Source organism: Aquila chrysaetos, chromosome 23 (genome assembly GCF_900496995.4).
Source record: "Aquila chrysaetos chrysaetos chromosome 23, bAquChr1.4, whole genome shotgun sequence".
NCBI lineage: Eukaryota > Metazoa > Chordata > Aves > Accipitriformes > Accipitridae > Aquila > Aquila chrysaetos.
Window position 1 is genome coordinate 2,815,273 of NC_044026.1, and position 15,804 is coordinate 2,831,076.

The window sequence follows — 15,804 nt, forward strand, 5'->3', positions numbered from 1 at the left end:
CCACCTATCCACTGCAATCTGTTTTAAAAAAAAGGCAACAAAAACATTTTGACACCTCTATATAGTAGAAATACTGCATCTCTTCCAAGGAGAAGATATACACAAAATATTATTTTATGGCGATAAGTGCTTGACTTTATTGCTAAACAGAGGCAATGTTGTTTAACCTCAAAGTCTATTATCCAGAACAGCTCCATAATCCAGGAAGGAAGAAAATTTTTATCAGTTACATCACAGTCAGACTAAACAATCTTTTCTACAACCAATACCCTCATTTTTATTTCAGTTTCTTATAGATACGTTGTACAAATTAAGTATCTAGTAAACAAGGCAATAAGAGAAAACCATGGTCTGTAAAACTGGTAGAAAGAAAAAAAGTTGCATTTGGTGGTGATAAGGTAAAGGGAAAGAATTGAAGGTTCTTCTCTGCTTTCCTATTTCTTTTCTGCTTCAACACTGACTGAATTTTTTTTTTTCCTTCATACATCTCCAGTGACACCCAGCTTTTAACAGCACATGGTCCAACTCAAAGCCTTAACATAACCATGCATGTGTTCATATGAATTACATGAAAAGATCAGCATATCTGTCTGTTTTCCTTGCTGTACAGGTAGGAATTTTTTTGCTTCACCCTTACTGTGGTCATTGTTAAGGCTTTGCAGTAAAGAAATTCAAGAAATATGGGCCACTACAGCCATTTAGCACCTGTTAAGGTGGCACTAGCATTATCAGCTTTTTGAAGGTTCACACTTAATTCAATTAGAAAAATTTTAAATGTAAACCAAGCTCAGGCCTTACATTTTGAACTATGCAGAAACGGATACTTACCCCAACTCTGTCATGCCATCAACAAATTCCTTTTTACTGAATTCACATTGAGTAGCTGCCCTGAACTTCCATGCTACAACCAGAACACTGATACTGGCTGGGTCCAGGCTCAAATCATCACAGAACTGTTGAATCCCATCAATGCCAATTTTATTTTCATCTTGTGGGTCTGCAGTTCAAAATATAAAGAGGGGAATTGTAATTATTTACAAAAATATTTACAAATAATCACCTGCACAGCTTTGATATGCTGCATAACACAGGTCTTCATTTTTTCATAAGCTTCACAAATGTCTTCACTTGAAATCCAGTTAATTTTAGAAGTATCTCGAAGACTATCTGTAAATAAAGTATTCTGCAAACTTCCCTAGAAGTTGGTTTGCAACTTTTTCCTAAATTCATCAGCTAACGCCAACAAAATAGTTTTGTCTTCTTTCCACAATGCTGTATGAAAGATCTGAATTAACCAAGGAGATGCCTGACTACATCCAAAAACAGCAAGGCTGATAAACACATCAAAATATACAATATATTTATTGGTTAGCACATATTAAACTTCAAAGGAAAAAAACCAAAACCACCCCTGAAAACTAACAAAAACACACCTACCAAGTGAGCCCACAGATTTTTTTCCTGATAGCGGTATATGGGAATCCACTGTAACTGTTTAAAGACCACAATTAACTCAAACATTTTTGGTTTTTAATTATAAGTCAGGGAAATCATCAAAACATTGCTCAAACAATGCCTTGGCATAACAGGGTCTTAAGCTAAACAATACAACTTAGGAAACATTATGTTTCAGTAGTACTAAGTTTACCACCTTTTTGAATGTCAGAACAACACTTGGTAACTACCCATGTCAGCATAAATGTCATTGTGACAATTCTGTAACTGTAATGAAATTCCCTCTCTCTCAAAAAAAAAACACAAACAAAAAACCCCAACAAAAGAACCCCAAACAAACAAACACCCCTGCATGTAAACTTAAATAATTGGAGGGAAAAAATAAAAAGCAAACGAACAAAAAAACCTGAAGAACCCCCCCACCAAACCAAACCATCTTTAGTTTTCAAAGCTTAACAGTTTACAAACTACAGAACTGTCTTTCCCAGCTTTTGATACATTTCAGTATCAGAAAAGTATCCCTTGAGTAAATTTAACTCCTCAAACTGTTAAGTTTTTCAACCATGCTACTAAGTCCTTATCCAATGAGTTGATCAAAAAAATCAAGTCTAAAGAAAACTTTCTTTTTTTTATTTTTTTGGGGTGTTAAGCTAAGATCTCTTCCACTTTTCCAGCCAATACTATGGTGGAAGAAATGCTAAAATGCAGAGAGGAAGTTAATTTAGCAAACAAAAACTTATACCCATTAAACAAAGAATTACATCTGTGGTATAATTCAGGGACCTTTGAGCAGGAATAACAAGTAAACATATCTATTCTACTATATGCCAGATCTAGTTCTAAGACATGTAAAATGCATTTCTTGTATATTTGGGGAGTAATTGAAGAACCGAAGGCAAAAAGTGCACTAGCGTTGAAATCGGTGGAAAAATTCTGATGGATTTCAACAAGGACTGCTTCATCCTTATCATGTTTCACATCATCCAGGTAACTAGGAACAAGAATGAAATTGTTGTTTTGACAGAGTTGCTGGATAAACAGATAAGAAAACTAACAGAAAGACAACACAGAAAATGAAAGACCTCTGCTCTCAGATTTCAAATATAGTGCAATGTATGTAGTATTCTATAGGCCGTGTAGGACAAAAGAATTCCTTGTTGTTGTGAGGCCAATGACTCAGGTTTAAGCTACATATGAAAAAAGGAAAGGTGTTTAACCAAAACTTTTATTGTTTTCTCTCAAATCTTGTGAAGGTTTTGTTCAAGTTTACAATTTTACTTAAAGTGCTAGAACTGCAAAGGTGTGCTGCTACCCAAAACACGGACATAAAACTGACTAGACTGTCTTTCATGAAAGCCAAGTGGTGCGCTTTGCCACTGCTAGAAAACTATGAATAATAAACAACATTTGTGGGGTTTTGGTTTTTTTTTGTTTGTTTGTTTTAGATATTCTTAGTAGCATTTACAAATTTGTGTATATTTTTGACCCAGCAATCTCCAAGACTGACATGCAAGAAGCAAGCAAAAGACTTTGATATGCATATATATGTTTTATATATATACTTACATATATATAAAAAACAGATCAAAAAAGTGGTTCTCTAGGTTTTGGTGGGGTTGTTTTGTTTTTTTTCCCCGCAAAGGAAATGCTATAGTGTTGCTGGTTCTTTGTCCCTACACAATTCATTACCGCATAATAATGAAATGTTAAAGAATGTCTATACTTAAAATAGAACACATTATGTAAACAGTAACAAAAAAAGGTGAAAACAATATCATAAGAACAGGATAAAGTGTATACAAAGCATGCCATATACTGAAATTAGAAAAGTACCTAAAATCATAGTTGAGTAATTGTTAAGAGTTTGCTTTTTAAAACGCGAGATGTATGGATCTCAGCAGGGGATGGTAATGATTCCAGCCCGCTCTGCTCTAACACGTAATGAACAATGCACACCTTCATGTCGGATGGCCACATTTCAGAAAGCACTATTACCTGGATCATGTACATTCTTATCTTTACATGACTATCTTTTCCTTTTATTTTTTCTGTTCTTTCCAACAGTGCTGTAAAATAAAAATAAATGGAAAAGAAACAATTCTGCCTTTAATCCACCTCCCTGTGGTTTTCCCTCCAAGCCTCTCTGAACAGGCACATCACTTTTGCTGTAATATGCAGCACAAAAAAGTAAAATAAGGATGGAGTTTCTATGACTACTTTTTTGGTTTTCTTATTTGACTGTTTTGTCAGACTCCTAGCTGTAATGTTATCTGAAACATTTTTGATTTTAATGTATAGATATACTACTATCTTTGAACAAAACTCCCCCCCAAATTAGTATAAGAATCATATGTATTATTTTGCCACACGAAGTGCATTATATGTATATTTAGTAGCAGACACTGGCAATAAATCAAATAAGTTGCATAATAAGCTTTACTCTTCTTTCCAACATGTGTAGCTGACACTATTTCCTCATGACAGATTTAATTTCCTACTGTGAATTTACTTTAAACTCTACAGGAATATCTACAGAAGTTGTGTACTGGACATTAAGAGCATTTAAAACCTTTCTCATTCTTATCTCGCTACTGCAAACAGAGAGTGAGAAGCAGAAGCTAGCAATCTTTCCTTAGAAGTCCTTAAGAATGGCAGAGGGAAAAGCAGAAGTATCACCCAAACAAAGTAATCAGAAAAAACCCAAAACCCACAACAAAAAGAAAAAAAACAAGCCTTACCTTTGTATCGATTATACAGTTGTTCTAATTTCTTCCTGTCTACTGAATTTTTCATGGATTCTTTGTAGTACAAGTCTGGATTCTGGAAGTAGTTGTCTGTTGCCACTTCTAGTTTCCATTCATTCTGCATTAAGCAGTATATAGCAGTCCTTTCACCAGCCTGGGTAAATGCCATAAACTGGCGGACCTTGTCCTTCTGAGACGATTTAAGCTTATGCTTTGGGATGCAAAAGAAGCAGGAAAGCCAATGAAGCTAATCCAGAAGTTTGTTTCAGCATTCTACTACTAACGCCTATCTTTAAAAGGTTTTAGTTTTCTTGTTGATGACAACTTTCACTTCAGAATTACAGGAAGACAAAGCCTTGTTCTTCTGCAGTTAAAAAGACAGCATTTTCTTCTGAAAATTGAAATGACAGCATCTATATACACATTTTTAGCAGCACATATTCTGGCAGTAATAAATTTGTATTTCTGCTTTATTGCTCACATATGCAGAAGTTTTTCTGTTCTGTAACAGCAGTAAACACAAGTTTCGTCATACAACAATACGGTTATCTTCTGAAAATATGCCTAGCGGTTATACAAACAAGAAATTGCAAAGGCACAACTTCTAGATTCTCACATTCTGTGTAAGTCCTTCATACATGGAAAAAACCTGCTCAACGGTTTTCCTAATATTTTCCTAGCAACAACGAACAATGCGAAGTTTAATAATTTTAAGTGATCAGCTGAAAAAGACAGAAGCATTTAACACATTTTTATGTTAGAAACCATTGCCAACAGAAGACACAAGACAAAAAGAAAATAAAGCAGATATGTCAGAGATTTGCTTTATGTTAAGATGAGACTATAAAGTTGCTGTAAATGTGATCTAAAACTTTAATTAGCTCTGAAAATTATGTTTCTATTATTCATACATTAAACAACAAAATGGCCTATTATAGTGGTATACAGGAACCAATAAGATGTTTCTCTTTATGGCAACTAATTACAGCAACCCTATCGACACAACATCCCTAAACCTCTGGAACACCCAAGAGGTGGGAACAGGGATTTTATAGGGATTAAATTTGCTATTAACATAGTTCAACATTATTCTTTACATGAAATTGGAAGAATAAGGAGATAGCTTAAATCAAACTCTGGTTTTTATTATATTCCGATACTTTCCAATTTTGTTAAGCCATACTTAACACGTGTTCTGGGCCAACAATTAAGCTGAGAAATTTGTCTAAGTTCCTCGCTACTGCTTAAATCATGAGGTATAACAGCAAATTCACTGGTCTCTTAAATTCACTGGTCTCACTTGGGGAAAAACTAAATCCTGTGATTTAGTGATCAGTAACCAGTAAACATAGGACCATCTCTCAGTTTGCTTGTTATCTCTTGTACACATATGGATGGTGACATCGTGACTACAGATGGTCCTGAGGCAAAAAACACATCCTGTAAACAAGATAAGGACTTTGGTCTTTCCTACAAGATTTTTTAGTTTTATACACGAAGAAATGGGTAAAGTTTCTTTTCATACATGAAGAAACGCGTAAAGTGGGAAAAGAGCTGCAAAAAATAACTACAACATATTTTGTTAAGAAAATACTCAATAATCCTTTGACCGCAAGCCCTGTGCAACCTTCCCCTCCCCGCCCTCCCCAATTTTCATTAAGGTCTAACTGTAAGGGTCTCTCTGCACCAAGATCTTCCTCAGTTACATAAAACTCCTCTTCGGCAACCAATGTAGCGACAACCACTTCAAAACAGAGGCCTCCGACAACAATTCCGAAGTAAAACCCATGTCCTCTTATAAGTCTACTTACGCCGGGCGTATTTTCTAGGTTCAGAATGGAACACCGCGTTATTTGAAGAAATCAGAGATAAGAAACGCATTCGACTATCCAAGCTACCGCTCTGCCACGCAGTATGGCTTCTACCCTTCACCTCTACAGCCGTGGGACCTGTCCGCTCCCCACGGGGCAGGGGAGGAAGGTCTGGCAGTCGTTTTTCTAGCACGCCTTCTCACTAACGGAACCCAAACACGCCGGCGTCCTTCACATCGCGACGTAATTAAGCCACCTTTTAGAATCCCTCTCGGAACGGTAATTACACCCCCTCCCCGCAAAGCCCAAGGAAGCGCTGAAGGTGAAACAGGCACCCTGCGAACCCTTCCCCGGACACCTCCGACCGCTCCCTGACCCGTCCCACCGGAGCCGCTCCCGGCCGCCTGCCTCTTCACCCCCCCCTACCCCTCACCCCCCCCCGGGACGGCAACTCGTACCGCACCGCTCCCACCGCCTCCGCGGCCCGCCCGGCGCACCTGCCGCGTACCGGGACGGTGAGGAAGAGGAGGGCGGCCGGCGGGAGGGCCCTTCCCGCTGCCGGAAGGCGGGGCGGCGGCGGCGGCAGCGGGGGGACACGGGGCTCCGGCAACCTGCCCCGCAAGCCCGAAGCCCAAAAAAGGGAAAGGTACGCGCCGCGACGGCTGCCCGGCGCTCGAAATACCCGCGGCGGCCGGCCCCCCCCCCTCCTCCTCCTCAGCCTTCCCCGCCCGCCCCCCGGTGACCTTCCCCGTTCCCGGCCGAGGAGGGCGGCGGGAGGGCGACTACCGCACCGGGCGTGTGTCCGTTCTCCCTTCGGTTTGTCCCCCGTCCCCCCCGCCTAGGCGCCGTTCCCCCCCACCCCGCCGCCCTGAGGAGAGGAGCGGGACCGGGCGCTGAGGGAGGGGAGCGGCGGGAAACCCCGGCGGGTGTGTATGTGCGTGTGGGGGACGGGACGCTCAGCTCACTTGTCCGGGGGTTGTTTGGGGTGTCCCCCCCCCCTCCCCAATTTATCTCCCTCCCTTCCCCCTCCCCTTGCTCCCACAACCTACCATTTTATCACCGGCGCTTTGCCCAACTTCACCGCCCGGCGCCGCCTCTCGCGCAGGCGCCCACCGGCCCCCTCACCGCCGAACGCCGGCCGCGCTTGAGGGACCAGGCGGGAGCGGAGCGGCGGATCGAGGTGCGGGGCTGTAGCGCCGGCGGAGCCCGCCGCTGCCGCCCTCCCTCGTCCTCCTCCTCCTTCTTCTCCTCCTCCCTGCACCGCCGCCCTCCCGGGGAGAAGCGACGCCGGCGGGGCTCGGGGTGCGCCGGAGCGGTGACTACGCCTCCCGGCGTGCACCGCGCAGAACGGCCGGAACGGGGAGGGAGCGAGGGAGGGAGAGTGTGTGTCTGTCTGTGTGTGTGTGAGGGGGAGAATCCGCTGTTACCCGCCGGGAGGAGGCGATCGGACTACAGGTCCCGTCTGACTCTGCGCTTAAAGGTGCCGCACCGGTAACCGGGCGCAGGGTGAGGAGGGGGGGCGGCCGTTGGTAAGGACCGGGTTGCCTCGGTGCCTTCCGTCAGCGGCCATCGTCTCCTGACCCCCGCGTTGCCATCCCGCGTTCCCGCTGCCGGCCTCCCTCCCTCCCTCCCTCAGGTGAGCGGGGCGGAGGGAGGAAGCGTTGCCCCGGGGCCGGCGGCTCTCTCCGTCTGCTTCCCGAGGCGGGCGGTAGGTGGTTGCCGGTGAACGGTGTGTGTGTGGGGGGGGGTGGTTGGGGGCTGTGAGGAAGCGGCGGCGGGTTTGGTCCCGGAAAGTTGGGTGCCGGTGCCGGCGGGCTGTGAGGCGGCCCCCTCCCTCCCTGCGCCGCCATGAGGGGGCGGGAAAGGGGCTGGTGGTCCCGGCGTTCTGATAATTCTCTGTTCTCCCCCTTCTCCTCCTCCCCGGCCTTCCCTCCCCCGGCCTTCCCCAGGGAGAGGTACCGGCAGGCGCCGCTCGGAAGCCGGCCCGCGAAGAGAGGAGGAGGAGGAGGCGGCGGCGGCGCGGGGAGCTGCCCTCCGGCTGCCATCGCTCCCAGGTGGGTGCGTGGCGGGGCAAGAGCCGCCCCCGCCTCGGCTGCCCCTGCGGGAGCTGAGAAGGAGCTGGGGTTGAGAAAAGTGGTGGGCGGCGGTGGCAAAACTGGGAGGTGTGGAAGGAACCCGCAAGCGTTTCGGATGAGAGCTTGCGTTGGAGGCAGGGTCTAGTACCAGCTTGATGAAAGCCGGTACTACGGTGGGGTGTTCGGGAAGGAAAAACGGGGAAGATGAGCTGCAATCCATCTGAAAACAAGCTGTGCTTAAAAAGGACTCCAAACGACGGGAGTTCCCTCTCATTTCATACTTACTGGTGCATGGAGAGGAGTGGTTCATTGTTTTTTTTTTTCCCCCCCCCCCCCCCCCCCCCCTTTATTTGCACTCTGAAGCATATCATGTATTTTTTATATGTGAGGTCATTATTCCCTTAAGAGCTTTTGAGCACTGGTGCCACTTTTCCAAATAGTTTTTGCTAGCCAAGTAAAAAACACTGTTACTGAAACAAAACTGTACTGTGTCTGAACCACAGTGGTAAGTTTACACAGTGCAACAATGGGCAAACTTACTAGTATAAATCTCTGCTCCGAATTTAGTTATGGGGTTTGACATACCACGTAAGACGTGCAGTAGAGTCTTTTACTCACCTCCCTGCAAATGGAGGCTTGAATATACACTAGGCGTTTTCTTCTCCCTCTTTCTTGGAGGAATAGGTTGTACTATATTCAGCAAAATCTCTTCTCCCAAACGTGTTAAACAGGAAGAGTATTACTTTGTATACATGAAGAAATATTTCCCTAAGTATCACTCTAGAATTTTGCCAGGTGGTGGGAATTGTTATTTTTTCCTAATCTCTTAAAAATAATAAACCCCATTGCTTTATCAAAAGTTCTGAATTATTTCTACTTTATTATTTTACTGAAATTAGAGTGAGTTAGATATGCTTTTGCTACTTTAATTACACTGTCAGTTCTTAATTCTAAATGTTTTAGCTCTTCATGTTGTTAAACCTTACCCCATAGTCAACTATCAATAGCTAAATACTTTGTAAATACTTTGGCTTGTATTTCATGCACTGAAAAGAAATAAACACACCCAGACAGGCTTCCTCAGTTCTCTCTGAAACAGAGATGGGAGGGCATTTTAAAAAGAAAGGTAGTGCATGGCTGTGCTTGCCGTCGTCCCTTCCCATTCTATATATTGACGATGGCTGGCTTGGATACTTGTGATTGCGACTGCTACTGCATTATAGGGAAAGAAGATTCTCTCTTAGGCAGACTGCTTCCAGATGACTATGTCCGTATGTTGGTTCCTCATTAAGGCTCTTGGCCCAGAGGTCAAGATTGCAGCTAAAGTTTTAGGGAAATACCTGCTCTATTGATGATCTGCTAACATCTAGTGTGCGTTCTGCATTTTTAGAATGCCATGCTTCAGTGGTAAATGTATGTTTTGTACAGGCATTTATACATCGTTACATATAGCTTTGTGGTGGGGGGGGGTGGTGGGTTTTTGTGTTTGTCTGGGTTTTTTTCTAAGAAAATGTAACTTCGTTATTTTACAATAATGTCAGTGTTTTCCTGTAGGATCTGAGGGAAGTAATTTCGTTCTTAGTTTCTAAATTCTGTCCTTGGTGGTAAAAGTAAATATAGCAGTTTAAATGTAGATCTTCAAGTCGCTTCTGGGAAATGAACTTATGAATGAATTGATTTTACTTTTAGTGTTCTTATAACTATTTTAAAATCATGAGGATCAATAATTAGCTTTGAAGTAAAATGCCTCAAGGCCATGCAGCCTTTCAGGTGAAGGTCTTTGATCCAAACTAGTAGTGCGGAGAAGTCTAGGAAGTTTTGCTGTTATTTCTTTACTGTAGAAGTGTTTCTTTCACAAGTAAGATTTATAATGTAATCTGTTTCGGTTAAGCTTTTTTTCACTACATTTTGTATACTTAAGTCTGTTAATGCTTCTGAGGCTGTATAAATAACAAATGATTATGATACAATTTTTCAGGATAGGTTTGAAAAAATACAAGAGGTTTGCTGATAGATAAGAATAAGGAGTTCTGGTGCTAGGTTGAAGTACAGCCTATGGCATCGTGGCTTAATATTTTTAATGGCTTTTCTCTCATATAAGAAGTGCAGGTGACTACCATGTGAAATGACTAAGCTTTCCATTCAGTGTTTTTAAAACAAGATGATATCTAGAAAATAGTCAAGGGGAAAACAAAAATCTATCAATAACCTTGGGCTGTTTCTTGGGTTTGATAACTGTTGACTGAAGGAGAATGTATGCATGCCATTAAAGATCATAGTGTACAATGCATTCTTAGCTTTGTTTTCTACGTTCGTTTGACCTAATGGCCCAACATTATCATATTTGATCACTGATTGGTACTATCTTACAGCATGGTATGCGAACTGGAGATGCAGAAACCATGTAGCAGAAAGCTTTGAGCACTTGTGGATTATCAGTTTCTTCCAACAGCAGTAAAAAGTGAAGAATGAAGGTGACTGGATTTATTTCCCTATGGACGTTGGTTTCACTGCCTTGTGGTCAGTTAGCAAATCCTGCAGAACATGAAGATGTAGTAAAGCATGCAATAAAGCTGCACCGTGGGAAAGGAGCTGTTATCACTCAGAGAAAGCAGTGGGTGTTGGAGAGCTGCAGAAAACTATCTGGTCTTCTTCGCCAAAAGAACGTTGTTCTCAACAAATTAAAAAATGCTATAAGAGCAGTTGAGAAGGATGCAGGACTGTCAGATGAAGAGAAACTTTTTCAGGTGCATACCTTTGAAATTTTCCAAAAGGAGCTAAATGAAAGTGAAAACTCAGTCTTTCAAGCAATCCATGGCCTCCAGAGAGCTCTACAGGGTGATTACAAAGATGTTGTAAATATGAAAGAAAGCAGCAGACAGAGACTGGAAGCCTTGAGAGAAGCTGCAATTAAGGTTAGTTCCCCCATGTTTATTACTAGAGTATTAATATTCTACTTGTTATTTTAATTTTATTATTCTGCGGTTTCAGTCTGTTTTTATTAAAAAGTGGATCTACATGAAACTTGCAGTGTTTTGCTGTTTAAAATGGATTTTGAATTAAGTATTTGTTCTCATGAGTAAAATTAGAAGTAATTCTGGTGTAGCGCTTAAAACTTACTAGTAGTCAATAGTTCTTATTTCAAAACAAAGGTAAGCATAATCATAAGACCTATGGCAAATATTATGTTAAAGGGAAGGGAGTACAAGAAGTGAGTCAGTGCACACAGCACAGTTGCAGTAGATAAGCCAGTGGGATTATCAGAGTGGAAATAATGCCATAAATTGGCAGAACACTAACTGTTTTTTCCACTTTAAATGAGAATTGCTCAACCAAAATCTACAATTTAAACAGAATGACTTCTTGCCTTTTATTTCTGTATTCGTATAGATGTGGGTAAAATCGACATGCAACATACTACTAGGTTTTTAATCTCAGGATAGCGCTCCTAGCCTAGGAAGTGCAGGTTTGAAAAACAGTGCTTCCAAGTAAGAGCCGGCTGAGATAACTTTACCAAGAAAAGCATAGATGAGTAACAGTTGAGCACAAGTACTTCATGAAAAATCTGAGTTCCCATGTCGATGCAGTCCTGTTGGGGTATGCACAATCTGCTACTGTCTACTGGATCTGGTGGTGCTCAGACTGTGTACTGAAAGTCTCCCCTTGAGAGAAAGTGTCGTTTAATTGATTCGGTATTTAAATTGCTCTTTTCCTCGCTCTACCCGTCAACCACTGGAGGAATATATTAAGAATCTTCTTTGTTTTCTGTCTTCTAAAAGAAGAGGCTGCCCTTGCACAAGGGAGCAAGAGAAAGGGAAAAATGTAATTGGGATATAGCATCTGAGCTGGGAGAATCTCTAAAGGGCATTTGTGTAAGAGATGTGCAGATCTTAACAGGTGAAGGTTACAAGAGATGTTGTGCAAGAAAGGTGTGCAGTGAATTGTGGCAAGAAAGGCTGGTGGAAGTGGAAGTTAGGATGCAGACTTGGGAGGCTGGAGTGGTCTGTGCAGTGAAAACAAAGACTGAATTACGAAAAATTTGGTTAGGGAGGAGCTTGGATCTAGGTGTGTTCCAGTGAAGTGCTCAATGTGACTTTGATATTGGTGCTTAATGGCAGCGCCAGCTTCTGCTGCATAGAAATGGTAGCAATTGTCATGAAAATGATTTGATTTTCCACCTTTTTTTCCTCAGAGCTCTTAAAATAGCAGCAGCGAAGCTGTCCAGAATCTTCTTTCTTATTTACCTAATTCTTGGCAATGTCACTGTAAAATACTGAAGTAATCTATCCTTGAACTTGAGAATGGTGCTTCCTTATTTTTCTCGTAAAAGGAGGCCTGTGTGTATAATGATGTGTTTTAGATGTGCGTCCTGTCAAAACTTTACTTCTGCAGAGGTGGATTGTGTAGGCTTTTTTTGTATTATCATATCAAGATATACACTTGAACGAGCAATCTTTTACACCCTTCCTTCTTATGTCATGCACATGATTATTTAAAGAGAATGTTTGTTGTTCTAACCTTACAATTGTTACATAAACTGAAGCAAAGGATGGTGGGGAAATGCAGGCCAAAAAGATGAAGATTACACGGGATACATTTTTTTTTGGACTTGTTCTTACTTCAGAAGACGCACATTAGGTCCAATTTTGTTCCAGTTTCATTTTAATGTAACGATTACTTTGTTGGTGTACTGATAAGACATCCTTTACGTTTTTTAAACAGTGATTGAACAGAAAATACAAATGGTTGTAGAGGGTGCTGGACTCTTCCCTTAATTTTATTTCTGTTGAGTTAAGTATTTGGAATTCTTTAGTGTTGGGATATGTATGCATGTCCAATGCATTTCTTGCTGGTTCTGCTGCTGGGAAAAAGGTATAGCAGAGTCATTCATGGGCTGGGTGGGAGGAAGGAAGAAGCGCTGAAGACAGCTTCTGCCTTCCTTTGCTCCAGGAACCTGTATGGAGGTTCAGGAAAAAGCAACCAAATCTTACCTACTTTTTATCACCTTCTAATTTTTTGGGTGCCTACTACTCAGACATCGATGGGAAAAAAAACCCTCACAAGTAGTGCGAAGATGCAGCCTCTTCTGAATGTGCTTTTTTTGTTGCTGATGAAACAGTAGAGAGCAACACCACCACTGCGTTCTTAACCAGCATCGCCCCAAAGTCTTACTTCATCTTACTTCATTTTGCTCATGTGTTTCTAGGTGTTCTGGTTTCCTGTTTAGTGCACAGTCCTTACCTGTATGACCTTGCTTAAAAGATTGTTTGTTATGTACCTTGTGATCAGATGTCTCCGATCCCAGCCTGAGTTGCAGAACAGTGTTTGTACTGTGATGCACTTCCGCTTAACATGTGGCAGGCTGCTTGAGATAGCTTGTCCTTTTCATGGACACCATTCTCTGTGATAGTCCTACTCTACTGCCATGACACTGGTCTGTAGGTGAAAATGGAGATGCCACTTTAATAGGCTACAAAACCCTTTGTCTTCATTAATTAAAGGAACTTACAGTTAAACTCAGATTTTTCAAAGCTCTTCTACCTTGCTATTCAGAGAAAGTTAACTTCTTGCAAATTAGAGCATTATTTATTTTTGTGCAGTTTACCTCTAGCTCTGTTCAGCTTGTTTGTCTCAGCTGACAGAAGGGACTTACCGGCTCCCTCCACCCAAAACCTGTTCCATTTTCGAGGGTGTATTGGCTTTGTGTGGCAAGGTTTTGGTAGCAGGGGGGGTTACAGGGGTGGCTTCTGTAAGAAGCTGTTGGAAGCTTCCCCTGTGTCCGACAGAGCCAATACCAGCCGGCTCTAAGACGGACCCGCCGCTGGCCAAGGCCGAGCCAATCAGCGATAGTGGTAACGCCTCTGCGATAACATTTTTAAGAAGGAAAAAAAGTTGGGACAGACAGAAAAACGGCAGCCAGAGAGAGGAGTGAGAACATGTAAGAGAAACAACCCTGCGGACACCAAGGTCAGTGAAGAAGGAGGGGGAGGAGATGCTCCAGGCGCCGGAGCAGAGATTCCCCTGCGGCCCGTGGTGAAGACCATGGTGAGGCAGGCTGTCCCCCTGCAGCCCAGGGAAGTCCACGGTGGAGCAGATATCCACCTGCAGCCCGTGGAGGACCCCACGCTGGAGCAGGTGGGTTTCCCGAAGGAGGCTGTGACCCCGTGGGAACCCTGTGCTGGAGCAGGCTCCTGGCAGGACCTGCGGATCTGTGGAGAGAGGAGCCCACGCTGGAGCAGGTTTTCTGGCAGGACTTGTGACCCCGTGGGGGACCCACGCCGGAGCAGTGTGCTCCTGCAGGACTGCACACCGTGGAAAGGACCCATGCCGGAGCAGTTTGTGAAGAACTGCAGCCCGTGGGAAGGACCCACGTTGGAGAAGTTCGTGGAGGACTGTCTCCTGCGGGTGGGACCCCATGCTGGAGCAGGGGAAGAGTGTGATGAGTCCTCCCCCTGAGGAGGATGAAGCGGCAGAAAATAACGTGTGATGAACTGACCGTAAACCCCATTCCCCGTCCCCCTGTGCCGCTGGGGGGGGTTGGTAGAGAATCCGGGAGTGAAGTTGTGCCTGGGAAGAAGGGAGGGGTGGAGGGAAGGTGTTCTGAGATTTGGTTTTATTTCTCATTACCCTGCTCTGGTTGATTTGTAATAAAGTGAGTTAATTTTCCCCAAGCTGAGTCTGTTTTGCCCGTGATGGTAATTGGTGAGTGATCTCTCCTGTCCTTATCTCGACCCACAAGCTCTTTGTTATATTTTCTCTCCCCTGTCCAGCTGAGGAGGGGGAGTGATAGAACGGCTTTGGTGGGCACCTGGCATCCAGCCAGGGTCAACCCATCACACGGGGGAAGGAATCTAACCCTTACCAATTCCTTCTTGTGTTCTAAGTTGTTGCTGAATGAGGATATAATCTGCAATTCGTACAGGGGCTGGTTTTTTACATCTTTTGAGCAACGTTTGCTAGACAACAACAGATAGGAAATGTTTTTCCTTGAGGCTGTGTGAGAGTGACTGTGTCTCTTGCTTATGCGTTGCATAAGAGCTAAAGCAGTTGACATTTGGCCAAACAGATTAATAGTTACATTTTTCCCAACCCCAGTTATTTTGGGAACTGGGTAATTTTCATCATGCCAGTGTAACTATGGTAATTCTAAACACCAACAGACAGCAATTCTGTGGTTTCATCACAACCAGAGGTATTCATCTGACTGTCAGGATTTTAAAGGGTTAAGCTATGGTTACAGGCTGTACTGAACATACTCTTGTCTTGGCATCAAGGAACTGATTAATTATATGCACGTTCTTGCAGGATTCAAGGGGAAAAAAATGTCTACCTGCAAACGTGTGGAGGAGGGAACACTCCAGTTATTTAAACATAGGAGTTTAGGACTATTTTAGATGCCCAGGTTGTCCAAGATACCTGTGTGGGGTAGGCAAATGAAGCACACAACCTAAGGGAGACCTATGTTCTGTCTGACTTCTAACTGGGTATGGCAGGGCATCTAGAATGGAGACAGAAACTTGTGTTTTCTGGGAATTCAGTCTGACCTAGAGATTGTTTGTATTTTTTGCCCAGTCTGTTTTTTCCCTTGGTAATAATATTGGCTCTTTTAAAGAACAGATGTAGGGTCTTTCTAATCTAAATATTCTCAGGATCCTGAATCTAACTAAAAGGAAGAAGCCTGCCATCGCGTGTGTTTCCTCATTCATAGTTGTTCTCTCT

General features: G+C 43.1%; 2 protein-coding genes across 14 annotated transcripts in view; one reads left to right on the forward strand and one right to left on the reverse strand.

Moving 5' to 3' along the window:
- DCUN1D2 (defective in cullin neddylation 1 domain containing 2) overlaps window positions 1–7,228 on the reverse strand; it is a 28,772-nt gene extending 21,544 nt beyond the window's left edge. Inside the window, exons 1-3 of one of the 5 annotated variants that reach the window (XM_029999055.1) lie at window positions 7,060–7,228; window positions 4,194–4,410; window positions 829–997 (exon numbers count right to left, since the gene is read on the reverse strand). In XM_029999055.1, coding sequence (XP_029854915.1) covers window positions 829–997; window positions 4,194–4,410; window positions 7,060–7,062 — 389 coding nt within the window. In that variant the 5' untranslated portion in view covers window positions 7,063–7,228. Of the gene's footprint in view, window positions 1–828; window positions 998–4,193; window positions 4,591–6,010; window positions 6,448–7,059 lie in introns of those variants that run through there. The other 4 variants (XM_041119510.1, XM_029999057.1, XM_029999056.2 and 1 more) reach the window with 4 other exon arrangements.
- Window positions 7,229–7,358: 130 nt separating this feature from the next.
- TMCO3 (transmembrane and coiled-coil domains 3) overlaps window positions 7,359–15,804 on the forward strand; it is a 37,272-nt gene continuing 28,826 nt past the window's right edge. For all 9 annotated transcript variants that reach the window (XR_003921195.2, XR_003921198.2, XR_003921197.2 and 6 more), the window contains exons 1-3: window positions 7,359–7,646; window positions 7,960–8,064; window positions 10,458–11,000. Coding sequence is in view for 5 of the 9 variants with exons in the window: in XM_029999047.2 (XP_029854907.1) it covers window positions 10,554–11,000 (447 nt within the window). In the remaining 4 variants the exon portion in view is untranslated. The remainder of the gene's footprint in view (window positions 7,647–7,959; window positions 8,065–10,457; window positions 11,001–15,804) is intronic.